Source organism: Melanerpes formicivorus, unplaced genomic scaffold, assembly GCF_026170545.1.
Source record: "Melanerpes formicivorus ecotype bairdi unplaced genomic scaffold, bMelFor1.0.p_v2 SCAF_3, whole genome shotgun sequence".
Taxonomy (NCBI): domain Eukaryota; kingdom Metazoa; phylum Chordata; class Aves; order Piciformes; family Picidae; genus Melanerpes; species Melanerpes formicivorus.
This window is the reverse complement of record NW_027142355.1, coordinates 19863202-19880953: the sequence shown is the minus strand read 5'-3', so window position 1 is coordinate 19880953 and position 17752 is coordinate 19863202. Positions and strand designations below refer to the sequence as shown.

General features: G+C 42.4%; 1 protein-coding gene across 5 annotated transcripts in view; it reads right to left on the bottom strand.

The window, feature by feature from the left end:
* Positions 1-17752, bottom strand: part of FRMD4A (FERM domain containing 4A) — a 306449-nt gene that overhangs the window by 59967 nt on the left and 228730 nt on the right. For all 5 annotated transcript variants that reach the window (XM_068168119.1, XM_068168108.1, XM_068168113.1 and 2 more), the window contains exons 6-8: positions 16703-16759; positions 14221-14243; positions 6185-6268 (exon numbers count right to left, since the gene is read on the bottom strand). In XM_068168119.1, the coding sequence (XP_068024220.1) occupies positions 6185-6268; positions 14221-14243; positions 16703-16759 (164 nt within the window). The remainder of the gene's footprint in view (positions 1-6184; positions 6269-14220; positions 14244-16702; positions 16760-17752) is intronic.

The following is a 17752-nucleotide window of genomic DNA, read 5'->3' as shown; positions in this document are numbered from 1 at the left end:
TGAGAGATGTTTGTGATTTTGCTTTTAAACAGAACCAGAGCTATTGGATGCATACAAACAGCTGTGCTACCAAGGCTGTAGCATGGCAAAGTATAAGATGAGCATCTCCTGTTCAAAGGTTCACAGCACTCTCCTGTGATTTCAGTAGGACTTTTCTCAATCTACAGCCACACTAATCATTACATCCTCCACATCTAACACTTTCAGACTGGTCTGACTTTGGTTCTTCCCTAACTTCTAGCAATGTAGTGCCTGCAGCACCAGCTCTCTTACATTTGCATGACAGAATATTCAAGCCCTCAGGTTTAATCCCACTCTCTTGTTCTTTATGTTGCAACACCAAGGATAAGGAATCTGTTGATTCCTCTCAAGATGCTGTACAGACCATGTTAGTCCAAAAGGAAGGAAACCTAAACCACCTTTATGCCACCTTTGTGTACTCCCCACCTGGCACTGTAGCTTCCAGTAGTACCAAATGTCTATCTAATGCAAATATGCTACCTGTGGGTTTAGGCACATGTGAACTGGCACTGCTCCCTTCATGCATGTCTTAGGTCCAGCTGGGGCCCCAATGGGGTCTTTAATGGGAGCCATGCTGTTGCTCACCATGTGGTAATCCTTCCCCAGGCAGAACTGAAGCTTGGTTTATTGCTAGGCAGTGTGAAGGAGCACAGCAGTGTGGGATGGTATGGTAGATGACCTCAGCACAGCTGCTCAGAGATGCCCACAGGGACTTCTGTGGAAAACTGCAAATCATTTCACAACCCTGGTGCCTTCTCCAAATGCATCCTTTTGCCAGAAAGGTCTGTGTGGATCCAGAATCTCTTTTAGAAAGAAATTTCTCTGCCTCTGCTGGGCACAGCCTTTGTAATAACCTCAGTGATGTCACAGGCTGAGGCCACACAGAGCCTGCTGTGACATCACACACAGGATATTCTGTTGTGTGACAAACTGCACTGTGACAAGCTAAACAAGAGGTGCTAGGCCCAGATGGGGCATGAGGGGAGCTGAGGACTGTGCATCCATCCCTGGTAATGCAGGAAGAGGACCAGAAAGTGTATATGGCAGAGAGCAATTCAAAGTAGATGGTCTGTTGGGTTATCCTCAGGGCCAGCTGTTCCTCACAAGCCTGTAACTTGTCTGGGAGTTTTTCTTACTCACCAGCTGATTTCCCCAAAGGTCACTTGAGAAAATAAAAGGACTGTTCTTAGGGCAAGGAGAAGGGATGCACCACCAGCATGCCACAGCGGGTGCAGGGTGCTGGTTGGGTCAGTGACAAATTACATGAGTAAAGCAATGGTCCAACTCTCCCATCAAATCCTTCAGATTAATTTCAATGCTTAGAAAATGATCTGAGAGCTATAAATTCAAGAGCTATGAAACCATAGTCATCCCACTGATCCAAGCAAGTACCGACAAAATTATGGGTATGCACATGAAGGCAGAGCCTGGGGTCTTCTGCCATGATTCTCATAAACAGGATTACCTGTGCTGTAGTAACCAAATTATGTGAGAGTTCAGTATTGGACAACCTCCAAAAAATATCATTCTTAATAAAAAAGATAGACAGAGAGGGCTTACAGCCCTTTGAAATTACCTCTTAAAACCATGATTACATGTGGATGCAATTCGTCTCTGTCTCAGACAGGAACAAACCAGGAGTGACTTGTCAGAAAACAATGGAGTATCTCCAGTGGAAAATGCTTTGGTTTCCACTCTCTATAGTTTATTGTAGAGATCAGCTTCTCATATTGATACCATTCAAGTAAAGGATAGATGTGCCTACAGGATGATTACCTGATGTGATTCTGGATGTGCTCTGCTTTCGTACAATGATTACTATAAATTTATGGACATGTTCCTGGGCTATAAGCCTTAGGTGGGGAAGCCAATCAATGGCCTGCTCCCTTCAAAAGGACAGATCAGGTGTCAGGGAGTCTTCCTGAACACGGGATGAATAAAGTTATGTTCTCAACCCATACTCAAAATATTCTACCCAACTGTCCTTAACAAATGCAGACAACACTCTTTATACCTCTGTTGTAGGACAATGATGATCTTACTTTCCTTTCCACCTATCTATAAGAAAGGAAGAAAGGAGGATTTGGGAAACTACAGACCTGACAGTCTGACCTTGGTACCAGGCAATAGCATGGAGCAGGTCATCTCGAGTGCCATTACACACCATATAGAGGACAACCAGGGGATCAGGCTCAGTCAGCATGGGTTTATGAAGGGCAGGTCCTGCCTGACAAACCTGATCTCCCTCTATGACAGGATGACCTGACTATTGGATGAGAGAAAGGCTGTGAATATTTTCTACCTAGACTTTCAAAAAGCCTTTGACACTGTTCCCCACAGAATTCTCAAGGACAAACTGGCTGCTTGTGGCTTGGATGAGCACACATCTTGCTTCTACTTTTGGACAAAAATTGTAAAGCCTAAATGATCAGTTGAGCCATTAACATTTAAAAGTGAGATTTGTTGCCTTTCACCTTTCTGCAGCACTGGGCTAGTCACACTTTGGGAAAAGATACAGACACTCCAGAGCACAATTCATCCCAACAGCAAAGGAAGCTGAGGGCACCTAGTTCAAATTGAGATGTCTACACTGAAGAAATGTTCCTGGTCAAATAGATCCTACCCCAGCTGTGTGACAGCCACTCTTCTAACAGCTCTTTGAACTTCCTTTTCATTCCCTGCACAGGAAGGATCATCCAGCACAGGGGTCATTTTCTGCTTCCAGTTTTGGGATAGAGGGTAATGTGCCAAGGAAAACAAGCAAAATCATTCACAGGTCAGATGGAGGATTAGCAGAGCTTATAAACATTCTCCCTTTTCCTTTCAGCTGTTCATCTCTGAGCAGCTGCCATCCTGCTATTGACAGCTGGGAGAGTGCTGGGACACTGCCTGGGCCACCATCTGACATCTCCACTCCCCCTGCTTTGACTTGTTGCTGTGTCAGTGACACAGAAACTCATTCATAATGCAGGGCTGACAGAGGATGCTTAACTACTGTGGAGACAGAGAGGCTGCCGAAGCACTGCTGTCTGTTTGCCAGATCATAAACCATTCCCCTCAAAGATGCAAAAATTAGTACATGGATGATATCCTGCAGCAGACAACTCTGATAAAGATCTTTAGAATAATCAAGAAATTCCTCCTGTCCCAGCAGCTTACAGAATTGCAGACCAGACAACCTGCAAGCAAATGCAAGGCCAGAGTTCCCCATCATCAGATTCAGATTTCAAAGGTAATTGTTTCCCCCCTCTCTTCCCAGCACATGGAGCTGTTTTAAATAGCAGTCCACTCATTGCTGTGCCTGACTACTGTTTTTTTTTTTTTAACCTTTGTCCATCTTGATTATAGTTTTGAACTCACTAACATCTTTATTTGCAGTCATATAATGTCCCCCTGAAGCCGACAGAGCATCTTTTGGGCCAAGAGGGCCATGAGCAGGATCAGAGCCTCAGGTCTGTGTTGTATGAGAGAAACTAAATAGCAATTTTCAGCTGATATTTTTGGAGGTGAATTTTCTGTCAGTGCTGATGCTTTAGGCTGTGAAAAATAAGCTTGCATTCAATGTTTGTTGGAACCTAGGAGAAGCCTTTCTTCCCTCTGGCCTGTTGAAAATCCCGCTCTAGCACCTACATCTGTGCTGCTACATCTCCTCCTCTTGCCATCATACTGGCAACCTAGTACTTGGCTGGCTATCTGGAGAGGCCCTGAATTGAGATAAAATGCAATTACAATGTCTGGAAAGGAGTGCTGTGATGTAACACATGTTCTCTCCTGTCTAATTGTGCTTAGTTTTGTGTCTAATATAATAAATACTGGCAGTTGGTTCCACGCATGGACAAGAGAAATCAAGGCTCAGGGCTCCAGTTCCTGGACTGTGTGGGAGGAGCAGAAGCTCAGCTTGCATTTAAAAGAAAAAATACCAGTAATTCATGATGCTTCACCAGTAATCCATGATGCTAAGAGATGCTCGAGAACAAGATGTGCAACTCATTCTTGTTAGTCTGTAGTGAGCTGGAAACAAAAACTTGATGGCATAAACACCAGAACTTTCATCTTTGTTGTGACGTCTACAACCCCTTGAGAAGAGGTTACAGTGAATGTTTGCTATGTTTGATAGGAGCAACAGGTGATAGGAGCAACAGGTGATGCTTTTCATGGTGTGTGATGGAAATACTGTATTATTTCATGCAGATCTATCATAATATCTTACTGAAAAGTATCACAGTCTTTACCTAATCATTTAGTTTACTAACTCTTAGTTCATTTCAGCCTATACAATGTAGCACAGAGTCATTCTGTTTGTTTGTGTTTTACAGACTAAGAAGAGCAATTATCTGTTCACCTTCAATGTTTTAGATATTTCCTTTTAGAGGTGGACATTTCCCTGTTACAGTTTTGTGCTAATTCTGGAGAGCTGCAGCATAAAACTGACTGCACACAGGAAAAACAGGATGAAATTTGTATCCAGCATGTCATTGGGATGATTCTGCATGAGATGCCAAAGTGCCAGAAAAAGCAGTTTTTAAAATCTGCCCTCTTAGATAAGTGAAGTTGAGATGCACCTCAGAGGCTTTTTGTCTAATTGCCCAGAGGCCTCTTGAGATTATTCTGGGTTTCAGAAGGTGTTTGAGAAAAAGCCACCATTAAAAAATAATGAACTACTAATATATAAGAGGTCTCTGAGACCTGGTTCCTGAAGTAAAATCACAAGGGAGTCACAGGGCTGTAGCCACTGAATTTATTCCCGTAATAGCCACAACCAGTATCCCAACCTGTGACATGCTGTCTGTCACATGAGAACTCCTGCAAAATTAGTCACAGCTGCACAGAGCACCGAACCTTGTGTATAACTGTAAGTATTCACATTCTGAGCATGAGGCTTTTACATGGCTCTTCTTGCTTCAGGTGACTAAATGTAGTCAAATGTGGTCCATGTTGCTCCTGAGGGGTCAGATTTGCCTTCCCTGTTCATGGCTACTTGTTCCCACCACTCCTTTTGTAGTGGCTTGTAACTTGAGTTACCAGTCTATCAGTCAGTCCAGGCCACCTACTTGGCTAGAAGTACACTTCTTATGAATGTGTGGATTAATTTGTGCAACAACAAAGAAAATGTCCAAACCAGAGACATTCTGCTTGCAGTGAAGCCTACAATAACTGTATTTTCAGAAACACCATGAGACTGCAATGATCACAGCTTTTGCGCTAGTGGTTCTAACCTCACCTTGGGACTCTGAATCTCTCCTGATGTGCTCAGAAAGTTATTGGGAGATCTCACAGACCAGGTTGCCTACAGCTTGACATGAGGTCCAGCTAATTGTAGTATTTTAGCAATGCTGGGAAAAGTAGATGGCCTGCATGGCAAAGGGAGGAATTGAGATCATATACCACAAAGTGATTTGCTCCCTCTTGCCATCCTCAGATTACTGAGATACTGAAATTAAGACTAGCAGATAAAGAAGTTCACTTCCACCCCCAGGCCTACAGCCTAGTGCTTTAAAGACAAACATGAAAGAGGAACAAACAGAAAATCAAGTGCAAGCGTCTCCCAATTAATGAACAGTATTTCCCTAAATTCTTTCCTATTTGCACAGATAAAAGGGATATGCAGGGTGGCACAGAGACTCTATGTGTGGGGCATACAAAATTTAATTGTGGCCCTGCTCCTACCCTGGGTTTAATTTTCAGTGCAATAAAGACAGAGATCACAAGCCTCCACCTCTAAACATCACCTAGTTCAAATTAAAGAAGAGATACATCCCTTTTAGTTCAGCTGTGCCATACAGAGAGGACCTGCAAGATGAAGCTTTGTCTCTCAAAATTAACACAGAGCAGTGCAAAATGTTGAGCTTTCAAAACAAGAAAACTTTGCACAGATGCAAAATTCTGGGAAAGGAAACGGCACATGAGGCCTCTTGATTTCATCAGGACACTTGCATATTTGCAGTGAGTTTTCTGGCCAGACATTACCACAGCCGTTTGGCAGTCAGGGAAACTGAGGCCCCGGACAGTAGCCCTTACTTGTGCTGAATCATGCAATGAGTCAGCGGCAGAGCCAGAGTTAAAAGGCAGGGATCCCCGCCTCCTAGTTCCACTCTCAGATCACTTAATGCTGGAGCCAGGTCCTGCATAAGACACTGCAAAGCTGCTCAGCAGAATACCTTACCAGTAAGCGAGGGAAGGATGCTCCTTCAGTGCTGGTGTTGGAAGGGCTGGCAGCTTCTTTAATTCATTCCTTACAACTTCATTGCTGAAAGAAAGTTCAAAAGGAGGATCAGGCTACAAGAAAACAACCACAATATTTGATATGACCTGACCTAGCTGGCAGGCTGCTATGACTCTACATCTGTTCCTCCTTAGCATAAGGCAATGGAGTTTCCTTTTCCTTCTCTCTTTATTTGTTTTATGACAGCTCAGTTAACTTTTTCCTCTATTATCAAAATTGGAGAGAAGCTCTCCCAGATGGTTATGTTGAAGCACTTCCTACCGGTGACTGGACACAAAAGCCACAATGTCACATTCAATTGATCGTGGTCCCATGGACATGTTCACACACAGGAAAAAGAAATGAAGGGAAAGATCGAAAAAGTGATGCTTTCAGATACAACTTTATTCACCTTTATTCAAAGCCTTACAACCTGCTGCAAAAAGTAATGATTTGCTTTATTAGCATCACAGGTTGCTCTTAGCTCCTCACCCCAGGGACCTGACCTTGCACAACATCTTCACTGATGAGATCCCAGCTTGAATTTATGTCCTGCTACGCAAAACCCTCCATGGGACCAGGCCCAACCACTTTACAAACATTCTCCTTCCTGCAATCTCAGATGCTGGAGCAGCATCTCTACACTGGTGAGCAGGGAAAACAGGGAGTAATTTCAAAACAGGGACTTTCTGAGTCCAGAAAAGAGAGGCAGACTATTGCAGATTAAATGAAACCATGGGACTTTTTTCCCTACAAATGCCAAGTGCCTCACTTCTTACTTCTAAACACACAAGGAATTGTGTGCATATGAAAAAAAACACAACAATCCCTCAAAGGCTTAGGAAGGAAGGCAGTGTTGCTGTTACTTTTGAAATCATAGAAATACCCAGCCAAGAGAGCCACTGAGGAGTGCCAAAGGATTAATGGTTATTGGCTTACTTCTTAATAGCAGGATTTTTTCTGCCACCTTCTGCCATTAACCAGGCAGACAGCTAGTCTTGGTATGCTCAGCTGTAGGCCTCAAGGAACCCTTGGACATCCCAAGTCACCCTGACATTTTTTTGCTTGTTCTTGTCTCTGGGACAGTCTGGTGGCTTGTAGAGACATGATACTGATTAGTTGTTGTAAAACTCTTCCTACAGCATGTCTCCATTTGCATATCCCAGCAGCAGGCCCTGCTTGAGACCTAGGTGGGTTTGTCTTAATTGGGTTTCCAGGTTAATTGCTAGGTTGAGCCACTAACATAAATCCTGGAGCAGACAACATTTGGGGTATGAATACAGGCATTCATTACCATTAACATGGTAATTATCTGACAATCAATTGAGTAGTTTTCAAACAGGACCACAACTTCTAGTCCAGAGAAATCTATGCCCAAGTCCCAGTCAGGTTCAAATTTTGCAGAGTGAACATGTACAGAACAGTACTTACAGAGGTGACCTAGGCAGCCATTTCTTTGTTAAGCATCTAGAAAGCCATTCAAGTAGCACCTCATATGCAAAGTCAAACAATTCTTGCCAAACTGAACACCCAGTCCTACCTAATTCCCATAGTCATTTGACTGTCAGATAGATCTTCCTTTGTAAGTCCAAGTGCTCAGAGTTTTTCTTCCATGTCAAATAAATATCTGCATAAGTCTGAACAAGATCTGCTGATCTGGCTGCTCTCTTCTGTGACTGACAGCTCAGAAAACAAGCTGTTGCTGTTTACAGAGCTTGCTGGGACTGCCCAGAGATGTGTCCTCCACAGTATGTGCACACAGAGCTCTTACTGAGTTTTCTGATATTCTGAAAGGAACTGGGAGGAAACAAAATCAAACCCAGTGCAATCAGAGCACAAGTAGCAGTCACTCAAGTGAAGATTTTTTTGAGGCTGGCTGCTCATAGAAGGAAGTTGAGAAATTTCCAAATTTCTTTTCTGGGAAAACAGGGAGTAATTTCCAAACAGGGACTTTCTGAGACCAGAAAACCATTCAACAGGGCAAGATTAGTGGTGAGTAATCATCCTTCAGAGCCTGGGAAAAAGCCTGTATCAGTAAGAGCTCCCATAAAAGACAGGGCTAACACCAGTTCTGTCTTTTCTCTGTCAGGGAGGAGCAAAGCTTGCAACTGTGATTAAAAGCCTTCAAATATTCAGGGAAAAAGAAATTCTTAGTGATGAGACTCATTTCTGCTCCATACCTAGAAAATACCATAGAGGCAGTGCCTCGCAACTTCAAAGCACCAAATGTATTTCAGGTAATCACTTCCAGAAACAAAAAAGTTTTTCATTCCATCGTCCATATATTCACTAAGTCTTCTGGCAAGACTCATCTCAAGACAGATGAATTTAGACTCCCAAAAGAATGAAGATCAAGAAAAGGGAAAAAAAAGAATGACTCAGGTTGCATTTGAACTAGTGGCCATGAGGTCAGTTTCCTTTTGGCTCCTTTTACACCACCAAACCTGGTAATTTTTCAAATGTTTCCAGAAGGATGACAAGAGGCTTTGTACTTACTGCCTTTCCCTCTCTTTCTAGTGAAATATCTCAGTGTGTTTATTTTATTATTGTATTTAGAAAGTGTTTGTTTAATCCGCTCACTTGTGCTGCATTTAGTTGATATTTGAAAGTGTCCAACCTCCAGGCTATATATGGAAGGATGCTTTTAGAATAGAATAGAATAAACCAGGTTGGAAGAGACCTTCAAGATCATTGCATCCAACCTATCATCCAACACCACCTAATCAACTAACTCATGTAACCAAGCACCCTGTCAAGTCTCCTCCTGAACACCTCCAGTGACAACGACTCCACCACCTCCCCAGGCAGCCCATTCCAATGGTCAATCACTCTCTCTGTGTAAAACTTCCTCCTGACCTCCAGCCTGAACTTCCCCTGGTGCAGACTGAGACTGTGTCCTCTTGTTCTGGTGCTGGCTGCCTGGGAGAAGAGACCAACCTCTGCCTGTTTACAACCCCCCTTCAGGTAGTTGTAGAGAGCAATAAGGTCACCCCTGAGTCTCCTCCTCTCCAGGCTAAGCAGCCCCAGCTCCCTCAGTCTCTCCTCATAGGGCTTGTGCTCCAAGATACAGATTTATTCATATACAGGGGAAAGGCTCCAGATACACGTTCTCTGTGTCCTCTAAGCCTTCATTCCCTCACTATGGTGGAAATTACAATATGAAAACTGAACTGGAAAAAATATCGGCATGTGTTCCTGAAAGCTGGTTAGATGCACAGCAATAAGGTCAGCTGACTGGAGATTGACCTAACAAACAGAACTAATTTCTGATCCTAGTTCTGGTACTGTTTGTTTAATCAGTCTTGGCTAAATAAATTAGCCACCACATCTCAGTATTTCTATCTACACAGGGGGTTAGAAAGCCTACCTTACCAGTTAATAAATATGATTTTCATATCATAGAATTCTATGATTCATTTTGTGAAAAACAAGTAGTTTGTTTGTTTGGTTTTGTTTGTTTTAAACTGGCTGCACTAATTTTGAGCAAGATTACATGTGCCTCAGGAAATCCATGCACTTTCCAGCACGTGAAATAACAATGACCAGTAATAGACCAACACTGCAGATTGAATTTATCACCTCTTCTCAGCATGAAAATTCATTCTGTTGAGTGCAGGAGCAAATGCAGAGCCTAAGAATCTCAGACTAAATGGTACCATTTGGAATACAGTGTTTAGCACCTTCTCTGGGTTTTGTAATTCCTGAATGAATTCTAATAGATTAAATGTCACTTGGTTACACGCAGAGAAATATAAGCCTGAAACTGTTAGATTACCCTCTGCCCAAATGGTGAAATGAGGGTTCTGCTTAACAGGAAACTGGCTGCTTGCTTTCTTCCCTTGTTATTCTTTCATATGTTGCTGGGAGATACTTGGAGTTCACTAGAAATGTCTCATATTGCTTAACTGGAAGAAAAGAAATCAAGCAAAGAGAGCCTGCCTGAGATGCAGCAGTTCAGGACTGTGTTTTACTTGGAGATTTTCTTTCCCCTCCCCAAACTGACAGACAAATGATCAGTATATGTTATTTACAGCTGCTTTGACACAGATGCTGTTTGGGGTTGAAGAGCTGGGTTCTGAACATTTAAAGCCAAAGCTGGTGTGAGCTTCCCAAGTATTTTGGTCAGTGTCAGACTGGAATCTAAATCCAGTAGGATTAATTTAGAGGGAAAATTGCAACTATTTTAGCAATAAGTAACACTCCTCCCAAAATTAGCCATGGCACCCGGGTTCCCCTATGTAGGCCCAAAGAGTGTCACACCTGCAGGATTTGTGTTCATTGAAGGACTTGAGAATTTTCTTGCCAGCACTCTGCCAACCAAGCGTGACTCAGCTCCCAGCTAGAAACAAGATTAGCTTCAGCTAATAACCTTTACATCTGTCCGCAGGATACTAGTTTAGGAGCTTTATATATGTGATCCTGTTCCTTTGAAGTGAAAATTTTTGCATCTGGTATTGAAAAGCACAGATCCAATCTTAATTGTCCTGTTCAACATGAGAATCAGTTGAACCAGGATACTCAATTGTTGTCCTAAATTCAGTGGTACGTGCCAGCCTAAATGTAAGCATGTTACAGCCTTGTCAGCTGAAGAATTTGGGGATTCTATTATACAGCAGGAAAGTCACTCTCCTTTAATACAGAGGACTAGGAACTTCTTAAGGAAAAGAATTTGTTATTTTAAATCTGGCTCTGACTAAATCTGTACCAGCTAAGAGATGTGTCTTACGTACAACTCTGTACAAAACACAGAGTTGGAGCAGGCCACTTAGAGCAAACACTGAGAAATACTTTTAGCTGATCTTAATGAGTTCAGGAGCTCAGGGTTTCTGGTGGGCTTGGTTTTGTAATGAAACAAGCATTAGAAATGGAAAGGGGCTTAGACAAAATGCTTATTATAGGTGCCAAGATGATCTGCTGGGGCTGTTGTGGCATCTTAGTTCAAGATAGATAAAGGTGACTCAGATGATGTTCTCTCTCTGGGCTTATCAAATAGTGGGCAGTCATTGTGATGCCCAAGTTAAGTGGTACTCCAAGGTGGCAAGAATAAGTGATGAGACTCATGCATGATGACACTCTATCAAAGGATGTAGAACATGGTTTGAAATGGCACATAAGCCCTTTTTGGGGAAAGAAAAAAGGAGTTCTATGAACACAGTCATTATTTTGAGGCATGGAATGATTTCCTCAAAAGCAGCAGTGGGATTTGCTGTTGTGGATAGAGTGGTTCGTAGGGGTTCTCAGTGTTTCACAGTGGTGAAAAGCTAACTGCTAGAGTTTTCAAGATCATTTCTGCTTTCTGAGCTTTCATGGGGCCCAGAAAGTAGACTTGCAACTAAACTCAGGAGTCCTGACCCAGCTCCTTGTGATCCACCAGCTGGGTGCAGTGGAATTTGGAGATAACCATGCTGTGGCCACCACGGGCAGGTGTCAACCTGCAGCAGAAATTGTGACAATTTGGCATTGCCTGTCCCAACACCTGAGGTGCTCAGGGATTGTCAGTGACTCATAGGAAAGCTCCCACGGAGAACAGCAATTTTCCCATCACTGCAAATGAACCAGTGCTTATGCACTTTTCTGGATCAGAGCCAAAGACAAACTTGTAGTCTCACAGGCTATAAATCTGCTGGTGGCAGTAGACAGGACAGGTGTGGGAAAGCTGCAGTCTGCATTCCAAGCATGCAACCCTTTAGAATTAACTTATTTCTTCAAAAACAAAGCAGGAGTTCAAGAGTTCAGCCTTCATGCAATGTATGCTGCTGTGCACAACATATTCCCTTTAAATCTCAGCAGCAAGGCATTCACAACTGAAGAGTTTCTGTGTTTCAAAGAGTAGCCACTTCTGTTTCAAACAGCATTTCAGCATCAAATAACTTCAAACACTGAAGCTAACTCCAACCCTAAGAGAAATCAGAACATTTGTCACCATCTGCAGTTCCTTTGGCTGGCCTAAGGCTTGATTTGCCTTCCAGATTTTATTCTGCTGATAGGAATAACCACAAATCTCAGCAGGCAAAACCTTGACTACAATGACCTTATGTTGACTTCAGTAGCATCTGGATCTCACCCAGCACGTGAACCCATGTCAGTGCACATTAGAGGGGAGCTGCTGGACAGACATCCCTGGAGATGATAAGTCTTCTGGACCATAGAGGGTCAGAATAGTATTCTTCTACCTTCCTTCAAGAACAGGCTTTAAACTCCACTACTGATTTGCCATCAAAGCCTATTTATAAATGAAGATCCATGGCAACATTGGCAAGTTATTAGGACACCACTTCTCTGCCTGACTTGGATGTAAGGTTTCTCTCTTCCTCTTCAAACCATCATGATCTACAGGTGTAAGGGACTAAGAAGTCACTGTTTTAATGGGAATGGTGATGACTGCCACACCAATACAGAGGAAGCAGTTCAGCAGTTAATGTGCTGAGGTATCTTCTGTGCTCTCAGAGAAGATTCCTCATTTCCCTGTGGCCTAGAGAAATGCCTAGTGATAAACTCAACCATTCCTTTTACAAGGGACATCAAATAGCTTTTATCAGACGGATTCTTTGCACTGGCTGTTTCCACTTCTGATCTGGAAACAGATACTTGAAGATAAAATGCTTTCAGTCCTATTACCCAGAGCCATCTGATTGCTTTCTACTCTGTGTTTTAATCTGTGATTCTGTGTCTGCATCATGTCCAAGATATTCTGAGAAACATTAAATATTGTTCTTCATAGCAAAACCAGTGGATGATGTGGTTTATCACAAGTTTAAATGGTGAAACACTGCTTGGTCCAGCTCTTCTGGGCTAAGCACTTGGCAGTGCATTGAAAACCAGAATGAAAAGTGAAAGAGCCACATTCACTCCAGTACCCCCTAAGTAAACACTGCCGATAGCTGAGTTGTTCCAAATTGGGTAGGACTGAAAAATTAAGCAAGTCTGGTCTAGTGTGTCTGAGGTCAGATGCATGTGGGGATTTTGCAAGTTGATTAAGGTTTTAAGAAATGATGAGGCAGAACTTAAACTTCCTTAGCAAAGGTTACCTTGTGTCATTTCAGATTCCACAATGGGCAGGCAGTATTTACAACGCATTGTTCCTTTTCACTGATTTGTCTCAGTTTTAACTGGGTAGAGGTCCCAGTCCACCAGAAGGTAGAACCTGACACCTATTCACAGCCTCCTATTGGTTGCACAGAGTTATCATTAGAGTCTTTTTTAGTGTACTTCAATGCCAACAGAATTTAAATTCCTCTTTAAGCTCATCTGTCAATTCAACCTCACAGCCCATTCATACCTTGGTTTAGTCTCTGAAACTAACTTCTGTGGATGTTGTGGTCTTCCAGTTGAACTCATGTTCAGGTCAGCAATAGTAATATAGGCAGTAGGTGATTTTTTTAGCACAGACAGCTCTCCTGAGCTTCAGATGAAGAACCTCATGTTTCTCACATGAGGTGTCAAATAGCTATCTGACCTTTGGCTGCTACTAACCTGTAACTGAGAGATACTGGAAATTCTTGAGCATTTTATTAACAGTCTTCTGAAGCACCAAGCACAGTCATCTCTTTGAATTCCTTACAGCAAGTCTGAAGATTCATCTCAAGGGACAGCAGAAGTTCAACAAAATCAATTATTGTGATTTTGAGAACTCTGTCCAAATTCAAGATGAAATATCAATTGCTGATGGAATTTTAACATTGCCTCTGGCTGGATCTGTGATGTAACAGTGCTTGTAGAAGCATTTCCTTAGCAATTTCCTTCCGAAGACTAGTCTGTTTCCTGAACTTCATGGGCATATAAAGAGATTTGCCAACAACAAAGTCACAAACAATGCTGTTTGTAAGGCATGCTGTGGTCAAAGGCTGTGTTTTGTGAGGAAATAATTTCAGGAAATACAATGCCTATGTTAGCAATGATTCCTTTTGCTACACATCTACAGTTGCATTACTTGCATGGTGATTTTAGCAGATTCATTCTCACAGCACACAATGGCAAAAATGTTCAAATTCACCTACCTTGAAAAATCTCCCTTTGCCTCCTGTAAAATGAGGAAGAAAATTAAAAAATGGATCATTAAAAACAGAAATAAAATAAATTAAGAAAGAGTCTGTTAAAGATTTTCCATTTGCAAAATTCATTTAGCAGCAATTTCCTGTTGTAATTGATTCCCCATGCATTTTTTGGAACCAGTATCTAATGTCAAGTGCCATGATACAGGCAATGAGCTGGGCAGATTAACAAACAAAAGGTTTGCCTAACACAGAGCCAAATAATTCCTCATTCTGCTGGTGGATATCCAAGAAGCTGCAGGAAATAATGCATAAAGAAGTAAATTTTTTTGGTCAATGTGGAATGCTACATTACTAGAAGGTCTCTGAAGTCTCATTGACTTTGTAGCCTCTGAGTCTGCAAATCCTGGCTCTTCTTACAAGTATTCTGGTTATTTTCAAAAAAGGAGATTTTAAAAAACTATCTCACTGTTAGCTTGAAAGGGGATGCAAGACTCGTGTCTTTAAGGCCTTGCTGAGTGTTTGGATCTGGATAGTTCTATTGATTAGCATCACAGCCTGCTGTTAAAGAGCTGGGTAATGTTCCACTCCAGCAGTTAGATTAGTAGATGAGTCTTACGTCATATCTGGTGAACCCTCAGAATCTGGTGAGTCCTCCTCTCACTAGGTGCAATACACACTACATTTTCCATAGGCAATCTGCATTTCACATGATGAAGGCTAAAGCACGTTATTTGCCATCAGCTACACAGAAAGCACAATGCAAGAACGTAATTTGTGCAGTGAGGGAATTTCCGCTGCCCAGAGGACTGGGTTTTGCATTCAGGTCTTTTGCCTTTACTGCCATCCAAAAAATCTGTCAGCCCACTTCCAATGGCATTTCAGTCTTGAGGATAGAGTTCAGAGCCTTGGTCATACACTGCTTTGTTATGGTAACACAACGACTTGAAATAAGGCTGCAGACCAAGTAATTTGAGCTCTGACACTCCTTTATTATCTTCTAGTCTTTTACTATCTTCCCATTTCCCTCTGAGTGAACTGAAGGGCAGACAAGCTCTCCTCTGGGTCACTGAAAGGAGCCCTTGAGCACATCGTGATTATAGTTCAACACAGAGCAATACCCAAAGGATATGCCCTGGTCTCCACAGGGATGGGCACACTGAATTTAAAAAACAATTTTTGTAGGGTAGGCTGTCCACACTTCCATTCTTTGACCTAAATGCTGCAGTGAGAAGTAGAACAAAATGCAGTATGATCCCTCTTGTTTTGCTTAGATCCTGTCACAAATATAGGTTGTAGTAATTCCTGGTTACAGAGAGCCGAGGTGTGGCTTGTTTTGACTGTTTTCATTAAGTTACACATCAAACTACTACAGGAGTACACATAACATCCTGTGTTTGTGATGAGAAACAATCCCAGCTGCAAGGTTTACAGTGGCAGAGCTGGACCTGGCTGCACAATTACTAGGCACACAAGTTACTCATTAGGATGAGCAGACAATAGATTCATAATCCTGGTTCTCACAATGAGCCTGTTGTTTGATGCCTATTCCCCCAACAGCCAATATGCAATTTCTATAATGTGCTTTTAATTGAGTCCTTCATCCTGACTCTCTCACTCCATTTTTGTTACATAAAATGCTTTTAATGAAGATTCAAATCCCTCTGCATTAATTGCTTCTTTAGCATGGGAAGTGCTAGAGAAGTGCAGTGCATTGTTATTTACTAGTGCACCCTGATGAGATGCTTGCCTGCTCGCGTGGCTCCTCATAGCTTCAAGGCTGATGTAAAAAAAATAAATTAAAACTTCACTGTACAGAAGAGGAACAAGGATCACCTGACAATCATCTCTGGTCTGCTCCCACGGTCATGCTTCTGAAAATATTTCTTACACACACACAAAAATTAAAATCCTCCATTACCCTGAAAAGATTCTTCTTTGGGAACCAGAGATATACCAAGTGCTGCTGGTAATTTGCTCTCTGATGCTTTCCCTCTTCCTAAGAAGCAGGACTTTCAAAGAAGTTTTTTGGAAAGTCTTTAAGCTACTCTGTCCATGTTGGAGAATACAGACACTTGCATATGTAGAAGCTTATGGAGTTCTTCAAAGGGCTCAGCTCCTTTGGGTAAACAAATGCAAGTAAACTCACTAGACAAGAACCCCCTGCAGATGGATTTCACCTAGGAAATTGCATTTATCGCTTAGATTTTCTTTGGCATTACACCATACTCCATGGTCTTGGATATTGGTGTCAGCACAAACATAATATACATTTATGTACATAAAACATTGGGCAGTGGAATCTGCTGCATGCTTGGAGAGCTCTGCTTTCAGAGTGTACTGTGTCTGTTTTTCATTGTTGAAAACTGTGTAAAGATATCTTTCTCCTGCAATTAGGGGAACCTTCCTACAGCCATTTTCGATTTGACAAATTAAAAGACCTAATGCAATATGAGGAAACATGAAGTGAAAGAAGATGAGTGCTTACCTGCAAGATGTATGCAGCCAGTTCAAACACCACTTCACTGTCAACCTCAATGAGTTCCTGGAAAGGGGAAGAAAACAACAAAGAAAAAGGGAGTTGAGTCTGAGCTCCTGTCAGAAGAATGTGCATCTCCTCCTGCCTACTGCACGGTGAAGCATGCAGTGCTAGTCTTCTCCCCTGGCTAGGCTTCAAAGCATTCCCTGTGCTCCTGGAGACCAAAGTGAGGGAGAACCTGCCTACTCAGGTGTGGAGAAAGCCAAATATTCTGTGTAATGATTTGGTAAATGAAGTATAACTGGATGTGGCATGAAGGCATTCCTGGGGAGGAGGGAAAAGAAAGCAGGTGGAGGCGGGAAGATTAGGGTAATTTTTATTGTGTGTTTTAGTGGAAGGCAGTCTGAGAAATAAATTTTTTCTTCCTCAAAACATCACCTGTGCTTCAGGAAAACACAGCCTTGTCCTTTGCTCAAAGAAGAAAGGAAATGAATTTGTCTTCACTGAAGTTGTGTCAAAGCCCCTGCAGAACTTGTTCAGGGTAAGCTCACAGGCAAGAGAGTTATATTCCTTCTTGCAGGATGGGAGCTCTTGTTTCAGACCCTTCATCCCCACAAGCACTGGGGCTGGAGGTGCTTTGAGAATGAGCTGTGTCAGTAAATCTTCTGGTAGAAGATAGAAGCCAGCCTCTGGTGAAAATAATATTGGAAGATCATGTGAAAGTCTGACTGTTTAATTGGACACAATGGTCACATGAAGGACACTGACAGTCCTGTGAGATCCTCTCAGAGTCCTTCAGCTGTGCCTGATACAGTAGCCACAGAACCAAACGATCCAGGCAATGCTCTTTCTGAATGTGTGGGGTGCAGATCTGACATCAAAGATGCTTGGGATGGTATGAGCATTAATCTTGCAGCTAAGCATGCTCTCCTTCAGTCTCTGGTTCCTGCTTTTGGGAAGACAGTGGGCTTCACTAAGATACTTTTAGACCTCTTCTCTGCTACTATAACTCCTACATTGCCTCCTACATATGTGACCATGTAAATTGGCTCACTGTTC